This window comes from Maylandia zebra, linkage group LG8, assembly GCF_041146795.1.
Source record: "Maylandia zebra isolate NMK-2024a linkage group LG8, Mzebra_GT3a, whole genome shotgun sequence".
Classification (NCBI taxonomy): domain Eukaryota; kingdom Metazoa; phylum Chordata; class Actinopteri; order Cichliformes; family Cichlidae; genus Maylandia; species Maylandia zebra.
This window is the reverse complement of record NC_135174.1, coordinates 15,053,196-15,065,013: the sequence shown is the minus strand read 5'-3', so window position 1 is coordinate 15,065,013 and position 11,818 is coordinate 15,053,196. Positions and strand designations below refer to the sequence as shown.

The 11,818-nt window shown below is 38.7% G+C and overlaps 1 protein-coding gene across 1 annotated transcript; it reads left to right on the top strand.

The window, feature by feature from the left end:
• The first annotated feature begins 2,443 nt into the window (after positions 1-2,443).
• Positions 2,444-10,895, top strand: LOC101464982 (chymotrypsin-like protease CTRL-1). The gene is made up of 6 exons (XM_004574623.4): positions 2,444-2,512; positions 3,077-3,091; positions 3,227-3,389; positions 7,891-8,159; positions 8,783-8,931; positions 9,120-10,895. The coding sequence occupies exons 1-6, from the start codon at positions 2,467-2,469 to the stop codon at positions 9,450-9,452; spliced, it is 975 nt and encodes a 324-aa protein (XP_004574680.2). The 5' UTR covers positions 2,444-2,466; the 3' UTR covers positions 9,453-10,895.
• The last annotated feature ends 923 nt before the right edge of the window (positions 10,896-11,818 follow it).

The window sequence follows — 11,818 nt, the reverse complement described above, 5'->3', positions numbered from 1 at the left end:
TTTTAACCCAGGACAAAATTAGAGCACTGCTTCCGAATGCACACAGCAAGTGTTTTTTTTTTCCATTAGATCTATTCTCTTCCTGTCAATTTGAAGGAGGAATGCATAGGAGGAAATGACGGTACTGAACGTGCCAATAATAGTCATTACATGCTGTCACAGCAACATCTCCAGTGTTAAATTAACACTTTTGACAGTGTTATATGTTTAAAAGTAACCTAGTCAGTTTTGAAGATTAACAAAGACTAACACTGAGCAGTGCTGATTTTCTAACACTGGACTATTTCTAACATTTTGAGTTATTTTCCAGTGTTAGAAAATCAGCACTGCTCAGTGTTAGCCATTGTTAATCTTCAAAACTGACTAGGTTACTTTTAAACATATAACACTGTCAAAAGTGTTAATTTAACACTCAACAGTGTTGTATTTAACACCCAGAGGTATGGAACCATATAGACACTCTCTAGTGTTAATTTAACACTGGAGATTTTGCTGTGAATGTGTGGTTACATTTCTAGCAAACTGTATGACAGGTTATGGCGTAAGCTAAGGCGTAGGGTTTCAGATAGGTTTGTGGATAGGTTGACAAAATTTACATTACCTAGACCAAAACAGGCCACTGTGGACTTGTGGACATATGAAAACTATAACCAGTTAACCTCAGTGGTGTGTACAGAAAGTCTTAACTACAGACACCGACCCCTTGTTGATGTCTTCCATTTATTTGCCCTGCAAATTATAGTCTTTGTTTTCCTGCTCTCACTCAGGCTTATGCAGACATGACTGCTGTGTTTAAGTAACCCACAAGAACTTAGATGTAACAATTTCTTGATTGAAAGTTGTACATTTGTTTTGTGGATAAAGCTCATAAGGTAATTACATTTTATATTTGTGGTTGTGTGGGTGCAGAGAAGTCCTCAGCAAGAAAATACTGTATGTGACTCTAGTTCTTTTTGCACATCACCTAATCAAGTTCACCGCTACTAGCAAGACTGAAGTCTGTTGTGCCCATCTTGTGACATGTACCCTGTGCAGCATGAAGATAAAATATGAGTACATAGGATGGTGAGTAACCACCCACAACATGGGAATCACTCTGCTTCACTTTCATGACAGGCTTTATACATTCATTTTTTAAAGTGATGTGGTTTTAATAGTCAGCCCAGTCTTATTCCATACCCACATCAACACCATGCACCATTACATTATTAAGTAGCCTAGTGGAAGTCCAACTGGATTGTTTGTTCACCATCTTGCCTTACATAAAAAACTGTATACATTTTGTTTTTATTAACATAGGTAACATCCGACATCCTGAGCAATAATATAAACCTGCCCAGGTTAGGGCAGACGAACCAAGTGACGGCTGGACATCAGCTGTTCCCACCTGAGGAACTGGTATGGGTGCAGGAAATGGCTGGACCTTAGTCGCCCTGGGAACAGGAACAGGTGGACAGGTATGCTCGGGGATGATCACAGGAAGACGAACAGTCTTCACAGCCACAGGTTGGGAGGCATGAACAGTCTTGTTGACGACTGGTCAAACATTACAAAAAGTTTCTATAGATGAAGGCGGGACAGCACAAACAGTTTCTGGGAAAGCTGGCTCAAAAACATTGGAGAACAGATTCAAACCGACACAACTGTGGAACACAAAACTCAACCTGATATGAAGCACTCAGATCAAATAGCCAGCTTAAAAATAGAGGATGCCTTCTAAAATGTCCTTAACATTTCAAACAGTATCAATTATTAATCATGGCAAAAGCGACTGAAACCAAGTGAAAGCATGTGGGCTGGGAAGCCATTTCAGCATTATATTATCATGTTATGGTCACGTCATTCTGTCATGTGATTAGAACTTACTGATTACTGAGCAGACAGGGCACACATACAAGGTGGGAATGACAATGGTGTGACAAAGAACAGAGGGAAACTGAGGACTTAAATAGACATGATTAAGAGACACAGCTGGGGAAGAGAAGGCACAGGTGAACAGAACCAATTAATGAGCAAGAAAGAAGCAAAACTGAAAAACAACCCACACAGGAGAAGAGACTATCAAACTATAACAGGCAACACTGAGACTGAGGCTAACACACGTGAACCTGACAGGCCAAAGTAAACACAAAGACAAAACATGGAAGAAACACAGAAACACAGACTTGGCATCGGGATCGTAGGAGGGCTGGAAAAAGAATAGCAAAGAATATGATGAATGCAAAATCAGAATAAAAACCCAAGCAAAGCAAAGGTAAAGTTTAAACTGAAAACTATAACAAAGTCAAATGGAAACTATCAAACAGAAAACAGTCCCAAATATAAAACGCAGGGTACAAAACCCAGAATCGTGACACTTAAGTTATGCTGGAATGTTGACAAACCGGTTAGAATAGGCAGTGAAAGAAAACTATCACAATGACACCTCTGCCTATTGTAAATACAACTTTACTGTGAGTGAACAGGATGGCAGCCTGGATCCTCTTGGTGTGTGCGCTCATCACTCTGCAAGGTGAGCCCTAATCTTTAACAGCTTTTTTGGTTTTGTTAGAGCTATTTTGTACAATGTTTGAGAATCCGGGTAATGATGGTTTTGTATTGAAGTGTATTGTGTAAAAAATGTAAGAGAAAGTAAAGCAAAACAAACCCTCTGCTGTCAGTATGAACTTTATGAAAACAGGAATTACAGCAATACTGCTTCACTAAACAGACGTACTGTTGGTTATCAGCGATGCTTAAACTATTTTTGTTAACCTTTTGCTTAGTAACTTAGTAACAACAAGTCTTCACTGTGTCAGAACAAACCACAATGTAACATCACAATGCAGAAAGTTTTTCATGTATTCGACAGAAATACAGTGCGGCCTGCATCAAGTCAAATTTGTTGACTTGAAATAATGAGAGTAAAATGTGATCCACTTAGCTGTATTTACAGTTACGGAAAAGTTAAGGAAAAAAAGGTAAAGTAAGGGAAAAAAGCTGTAACTCTAGTGTCCCCATGTGGCTGTTGTTACACACTTATGGCAACATTCACAAAGGTTATAATTTCTAGTAACTTCTTCTCTTATTCTTACAGGCTCAAAGGCTCAGGGTGAGCACATCACATTTCATATATACCATACAACTGTGTAAATACTCTGAATGTTCATATTCCAGTGTGACTAAAATCAAGCATGAGAAATTTTATTGCATATCACCTGACACCCAGCTGTCTTTGCTCTGTCAGATTGTGGGGTGGCACCTCTCAATACAAGAATAGTGGGTGGTCAGAATGCCCCAGCTGGGTCATGGCCCTGGCAGGTGAGCGTACACTATCAATCATCTCACATCTGTGGAGGCACCCTCATCAGTGACCAGTGGGTGCTCACAGCAGCTCACTGCATTATAACGTAAGATATACTCTTTGTTTCATTCTGTATTGCACGTTTTTACCGGAAGCCTATGTGGGAACATTGTGTTCAAATTCAGTATTTTAGAGACCAAAAAAAAAGCCGTCAGATTATTTATGTTGCCCAGCAGACCTCAAAGAAAACAAACATCAGTGAGAGACTCAAAAAACAAGTGAAGCATGTGAATTAAAAGTTGAGTAAAATATCCTGCTAGACGTGTTCACAGAGCAGTTTTAATAAAGTTAGCTGATACAAATCAATACTTGTTGGTTACAGATAACGAGCATAACTAACATACAAGTTCAACCAGTTCACTATTGCGCAGAAGGTGTTTCTTCAGTGAATAATGGTGATTCCAGCTCATCAGAACAAATATTTATGTTAATAAACTATTAAAAGAACGGCTGTACAAAATCAAATTAACATATTTACGTCTGGCCTTCAGTGCTATTTGTACCTCTAAATGTTGAAATGAGTTATTTCCTGTATGTTATCTTGAATACAATGTTGCTAAGTGGTACTCGTCTTCTGGTGCTTAAACTGTTGAACAGGCAAGCAAACAATAGTAATGTACTGATGCGAAAAACCCCCCAATTTGTGCTTTACATAGGATCTACTTTCTTTCTACAAACTTGCTGCCACAAACCATAAATGTGCAGAAGGAAGTGTGTCTAAGTGTGACTACAGGCTTGTTCCTGAGACAGAATGATAAGGTGTCAACACTGATAGCAGTGTTAGCTGGCGGTACCTTTTATAGATGTTATCAGTAAAAAAATTTTGTCAAGAAGTGGCTCTTTCCTTTACATCTAATCCTCAAACCTGGTGATGTTTCACTGCTTTGCTTTGACATCTGATTGATAAACAAGAATTTCACGCTTAAGATGTTTTCCTCGTAACTTGAACTTTTGCTTGTTGCACAATAGTCAACCTGTGTGATAACAATTTTGTACCATGACAGGCGTCTGCCAACGGATGAAGAAATATCCTCTTAGCATGTCTTCCTGTCGTGTCATACACAGTACATTTAAAGGTCACACATTCAGACTAGTCACCCTGACTTTAGTGAAAATAACATGCTAAGTTAAACCTGATGCTGTGAGGGTGAATTGACCTAATTAATCCAGTTCAGTAGCTTGTTGAAGCATGTATATGTACAGAATACTTTATGGCCGACTGCAAGGTGCTGTGGTCCTGTGGGTGTTAAAATCGTCACGCCTACACCACATGATCGACTGGTGGTTAGAAGTGTGTGTGCTGACATGCTGCGTTTGTTTTTTACCATACATGGCAGTGTACATTATGGACACATTTTCTCCATTTTTATCTTATCGATTCAAAGGAAACTGTTGCAAACATGAACAATGTTTCCATGCTTTGTTTTGTTTCTTTCTTAGAGAGAAGACGCTTTCTCCTGGCAGCTCTTTCTTCTTTCTTCAGTCTTTTTTTAATTGTACCGTGATGAGCTCTAACATTTAGCACGCTACCCGGGCCTCTATACCCTGAGATCGAACCCCTTTTTTAAAGTGAACATTTGCTGGGACATCCAATCCTGGATAGATTGTGCCATCGTGTGAATGCACACCTGAATGCTCCAGACCGGCAAACTGCCAGAACATCAGAACTCCTGATGATCAGATAAGCACCTATTGCTACTGATCCTTGTAATTCCTATCCAGTCAGTGGGATGTGCTAAGTTTTACAGGACTGCGCAGAGTCCTGTAAAAAACGCTCTTTTTCCTGGGTGGACTTTGCTGTTATGTAAATACTGCTGGGTATTATGAGGCAGGAACTCACACGATCTATTTCAGTTCCTTCACGCTGTAAGTTCTGTCACAGTGTTTGATACAATGCACATACAAAAGTCATGTGGTAAAGGAAGTGAGTCTTGGTACATAAGTAGGTCAAATGCAAGGCTTTCACTCACTCACACAAGATTGTGTCATGTGTAAAATAAGTTAAATTTTTTCTTTAGACTTTTTAAACTTATTTTTTTTTGCATTTCTGTGCAATTTGCGTAATTTGATCCAACAAAGCCTCTACATTACATTTATAAAAGTGCCCTACTTTCCCTTAACATGAACCCAAGTGGGAAATCAGTTTTGACTTTTGTCTTCTGGGTGAACGTCTTGTGTCTGGCCCATTCATCCAGCAAAACCTGCACTACACTGGTCTTTTTGCTCTCTCGAAGGATTTCCTAGTCTTTCTGCCAGAAGGCAAATATCCAGGTCAACACCTAACTGAAACTTAGTGGTGGTGGCTCATTTTACTGCCTAATTAGCAACATATCTGCTTAATTAGCAGTCAGATCAGTCACCAGGAATTAATTTTGACTCAAACAGGTTCACGCAATACACTGTTTGTAATGACCCAAATAAAGGTCTCCTAATTCCTTATTTATATGCTTCAAGTCTTTCCAGTCTTGGTGATACATGAGCATACTGCAAGATAAGGGCTTTTAATTGTATGTTTTATTGCTTATTCTTACTTATGTAAAAGCATTTTTGGCTTTACTTGAAAGTCAGAGAGAAGCAGGGAAGCAGAAGGATATGCTGAAAAGTTATGCCACAGTGGGGAAGTGAGTCGTGAATGGTATCTGCTTCCATGTGATAGAAATGATTATACAATAGAGCCAATTTATTTATTTGGAGAACTGAAATTTACAGATTTACTACCATGTCTATGACAGTTTCTTACAGCCAGTATTGTGGTTGTTACTCAAAAAAGTAATCTATTAGACATTACTCATTACTTTTTAAAAAAAGCTAATGCATTACACTACTTAACTACTCCCTTGAAAAAAAAATTGTCACACTACTTGTTACATTCCTTCTGCATCGCTGCATAACAAGACCTGATATACATTTTCACATAATAACCAATATATACCTTAGGCTACATTATGCAGATAACTGAGCAACTTGGGTAACACAACTAAACACATAATTATAACTGTAACCCGATTAGTCAGTTCAGTGCAGTAATGTGCTACATTAATGTATTACAGAATGTGACCACAGTATGTTTTGCACAGCTGTAATGACGCTGTAATAAGTGGGATGCATTACTTTTTAACCTTTTACTTTGTAACTTTGCTTTGTTGTAACACACTTTGATAACACACTGTCTCATAAATGAAGCGTTTCTTCATTTTAAACTTGCATGATACATCTACAGTCTAAAGATAGCTCAATGCACTCTACATAGATCTCATACATAGACTTCTATAAATATAAGTCTCATGTTCAAACCAAGACGTGGCCAAGTATAGACAGTAAATAATTTAAATAACAAGTTACTGTCCCTGTGTGGGCTGGTTTTAATTATACAGTTGCAAGAAAACCAAATTTGAAAGGGATCATGCAAAGATCATGTTGTGTTGTGTTTGGATCTTTCAATTTGGGCCAAAATTGAACACTGGCACTCGAGGCCTGGAGTTCAACACCTGTGCTCTATACACAGCTGTGAAACTAGTGAAGGAGAAAAATGAGAATTAAACAGAAAAACAAAAGACAAAAACACTGAGATCTGTAGATTAACAATAAACCTGATGTGGGAAACTGGAGGATACAGGAGGCCGAAGAAATAAATAGAAACACAATAGAACCACTATATTTAACAAGGAACAAGGAAAACATGTTTACTCATATCAATTCTTACTATCCACAAAAAACTACGTTGGGCCCTATGTACCAGTGTATACATGCAAAGAAAGTACTTTTTGCACAAAATTACCACCCATATAAGCTACTTTTCTGTGTCATAACTCTGTATTAATGTGTTTGTTAGATAATTTAACTCAGTAGTGGTTATGGAAGGTCTGTGGCAGTTCTATTTGTTTGCACAACACGTACAAGTTCAGTTGGGGAAATATTGATGGTTTATATGCATAGTTAAAAGTTTTGATTACATAGGTAGAAAGTTTTTTTCACAGTTAGCTTCTGACCCTGTGGTTTGTGAAGTTAGTATAAGTCAGGGTGACCCATAAACACACTGTTTATCTAGTTCATCACTTGGGTTTGATTGACTTTGATTGGGCACAAGCTTCTGTCGTCACACCTTGTTTTGTTTTTTTTTTGTAAATTCGCACACGTTTCTATCGGGCAGCATGGAGTTGCGGTGTTGCCGCTGTCACCATTCACCGAGAAGGTCAAGGGTTCAAATCAGGTTCAAGCCTTTCTGTGTGGAGTCTGCCTCATCTGCCTCCGTCTGTGTGGCACCTGGGTCTACTCTCAGCTCAAAAACATGCATGAAGTTAGATTAATTGGTCATTATAATTTGGCCGTACATGTGAATGGTTGTCCTGCCCACAGCGTTCCCTGCCTTTTACCCCATGACAGCTGGATTAGGCTCATGTGACTCTGAATTGGATGAGATAATGGATGTATGTTTGCACTAGTGGTTAAATACAATAAAAACCAATTGCCAACAAAATAGGTCATGACAGGTTTGAGAAAATATTCTAAATCCATGGACTGATTTCATTATTATTCATTTAATACAGAAACTCACTGAGTGCATGGACGCTCTACTTTGGGAGAGAGACTCAGGCTGGGCCTAACACTCATGAGGTGAAACAGAGTGTGTCGCAGGTCTTTGTCCACCCTAACTACAACAATTCTTACTTGAACAACGACATTGCCTTGATGAAGCTCAGCAGCCCTGTCAACTTCACTGACTACATCAGACCTATCTGCCTGGCAAGTAGCTCCAGTCAGTTCTACAACTCCACATCCTGCTGGGCCACTGGCTGGGGCAAACTCAGAGAGAATGGTGAGATTTTTATTTAATCTGTGTAGCTGGTGGAGGTGGAAGCATCATATCAGGTTTTTTCTAGTCTCGCTTTGCCACTTAAATTCGTATTTGCATGTCAACTGTCAGGGGCTGGGTCTGTGACCTAGTGTGTTTCTTATTGTCAAGCTTGTTTTGTCATGTCTCTCAATGTTTTCTGTTTTATTTTGAAAAGCCAGGATTTTTCATGTTCAATGTGTTTTGTTCGACTTCCCCCGTGGTGTCATTATGTCTATTACAGTCAGCTGTTTCTCCATGTGTTTCCACTTCCCCTGAAATGGCCCTCAAAGTGGCCCGCATGCGCAAAAGAAGACGTCACACACAACGCGTTCTTTGTTACTTCCTTTAAAAGTTGTTGCTATTAAAGTTTTTCACCCTGCAAGGTGCGCAGTTCACATATTCGCATAATACTTTTTGGTGCCTGAACTGCTAGACAGATGCACAAACTGTTTGTTGCTGACGGGAATGTCAGTTTTTTGTGGGGGTTTAGATATTGAATAATCATATCATCATTCGTGTTATCGTTTGCACATATCCATTGAAAATACTTTTGAATTCGTAAGACTGGACGAGAGTGGACTCATTTCATGTTTTGCCTTTCACAGAGACTTTGCCAGCTAATGCACCCCTCCAAGAAGTTCAGATTCCTGTTATTGGAAACAAACAGTGCAGCTGCAATTATATCCCAGCAAAAGATGCGAACATCACTCAGCAAATGATTTGTGCGGGGCAACAGAACAAAGGAGCATGCCAGGTTAAAACAAAAGCACATTGTTGTAATATGTATTCTCCCTTACAGAAAAACCCGTTTATTTATTTATTTATTTATTTATTTATTTTTGCAATTTCAGCCCTATAATGTAAATATAAACTTTTTTAGTTTTGAGAATATGCTGTTTCAGTCCCCTTCTTAATGTTTGTGTTTTATCCTACTCTTTTCAGGGGGACTCAGGTGGACCCTTGCAGTGCAAACAGGGTTCCAAGTGGATCCAGGCTGGTATTACCAGTTTTGGAATACCTTGCGCCCAGGCAGGTTTCCCTGAGGTCTACGCTCGAGTGTCTGAATTCCAGACTTGGATCACAAATCAAGTAGCAGGGGCCAATGTGGGCTTTGTGAGCTTTACTTCTAGTGGCACCGACACAGACAGCAGCTTTGTGTGTCGCAGCAACAACTCCACTGGCAGCACTAACTCTGGAAATTCAGCCACGTTTGCACCTGAGCTTGGATTTTTTATCTTCTCAGTGAAAATGTTGCTAGACTGCATTTTAGTTTAACACTAAAAATATCTCCTCTTCTGCTCTTTTTGTCTTTAAAGGTGTCTTTAAAGGTACAGTGCATAAACTAGCACCCACTCATATGTATTTCTGACTGAATGAAAAAAGTTTATGACGATGCATGAATTTGTTAGATGTAATGGCACACTAATCGATGTATATTTATTGCAACAAAGTGTTTTTCTATCATATAATCTCAAAAAATATTTACATAAATTGCTAATTGTTTTTTAAAGTATTTTGATTTTAAAAAACATTATAGTCAACTATAACATAACTGCACTGTAGCTCGGGTGGATCAGCTTTTCTTTTCTTTCACTACACTCACTACATCAATATTTTTTCTTTTGTTAATTACTTTATGAATCAATTTGTGTTTTCAGCCAAACTAGAGTGCCTTGGATATGGAAACAAGCTAAAATTAAAGGTTCTAATTCTGATTTGCTGGTGTTACTGAACATTATGTACAAGACTGGAAGAGGTATGCAGAAGATATATGAACATATAAATATGCTCAGTTGTGTATGTTTGGACGTAACGTACAACATCTACTAGATTTTTGGTTTTGGCTTTTTTTCTTCCTGTTATAGATTTTTAATTCAGAGGCTGCTCATGTCATTTTTAAACCTTCCCAGAACTCTGAAATATGAGTTTTATTTTAGTGATCTGAGTATTTGAGGAGACAGGGAAATTGTGGGTGGGAACATTTGGGGAAGCAATTTTTAAGAGAGGTTCTGCATTGATACACTGATGGATGTGGTCGCGATGACTTCTGTCTCGGGCTTGTGAGCTGTCACCAGTTATGCTCTTTGAAACCGTACTTTATGGTCAAAGGCTTGATCTGAAACTGCAACTGATGCACCCAATGACATTTTCTTTGTCCAAGAGAACGGCTGACACCTTTAAATTTGACATGTAGCTCTTCCTGTTACGCCATGCTCCAATCTAATCAGAGAAAATGGAAATTTTAGATCAAGAAAACAATATTTTAAACTCAGGCTTCTTAAATAAACCTGGATGTATCAAGGATCGTTAAAGTGGCTTATCTCCTGTTATGTTTGATGTATGTCCTGTTACATTATTAGATACTCATCAGATACTCATAGTGCCAAATCACAACAACAATTGCCTCGTGGCACTTTATGTTGTAAGGTAAAGACCCTGCAATACTACAAAGAAAACATAGTAAACCCCAACAATCATACTGACTCCCTATGAGCCAGCGCCTTGGCGACAGTGGGAATAAAAAAACTTCCTTTATCAGGAATAAACCTCCAGGAGAACCAGGCTGAGTGAGGGGTGACGGGTAGGGAGATGAGAGGAGGACAGGACAAAGACATGCTGTGGAAGAGAGCCAGAGTTTAATAATAACTTATAATTAAATTTAGAGAGGTGTATAAAACATAGTGATTGAAAAAGGTGACTGAAGAAGAAACACTCATGGGAATCCCGCAGCAGCCTGTTGCAGCATAACTAAGGGAGGATTCAGGATCACCTTATCCAACCATAAGTATGTGCTTTTATCAAAAAGGAATGTTTTAAGCCTAATCTTAAAAGCAGAGAGGGGGTCTGAAGGCTCTGCCTCCCATTCTACTTTTAAAGGTCATGAAGATAAGATGTGAGGAGCAGGATTTTAAATTCAATTCAGGATTTAACAGGGAGCCAATGAAGGGAAGCCAGTATAGGAGAAAGATGATGTCTCTTTGTAGTCCCCGTCAGTACTCGTGCTGGAGCATTTGGGATCAACAACTCCAAGATGTTTGTAACCTGCACTAAAGCTGCTTCTTTACTGTGACGAGCTCTGAAACCTGACTGAAAATCTTCAAATAAACCATTGCTCTGCAGATGATCAGTTGTTTTAAAATTACTGAAGAATTTCTAATACAAAAGTACATAGCCAGATAATACAGACAATTTGATCATGTTTAAAATTCAAACATGAATTAATGATAGAACTTATTTGAGCAGCTGCTCTATGACAACCCCCATTAATGTTTAAATAGCTGGGACTCTCCACCATTTGGTTTCAGAACTGAAAAAGATTCTTTGATGAGAGGTGAAACCTCTTCATGGACCCAAAGGAGTCCAGTAGGTTTCTATCAAAGCTCCTTGGACTATCATGACCTGGATTAGTGAAAACCTACAAAGACAAACTCCTGTTCAAGCCTTTTATATATGAGGGGCAGCCAGTCAGAAGACAGCTGAGGATTAAATTGGGCCTCCAAAGCCCCAGTATAAAATGTATTATTTTATTTATTTGTTATTTAGGATTTATTCCATCTCCTGCAGTTGAAGTTGGTTATTATGTACTTTTTCAAAGTACTACTGAATTTCCTGACTATAAGGGAAAGGTTTCTGCGTTGACT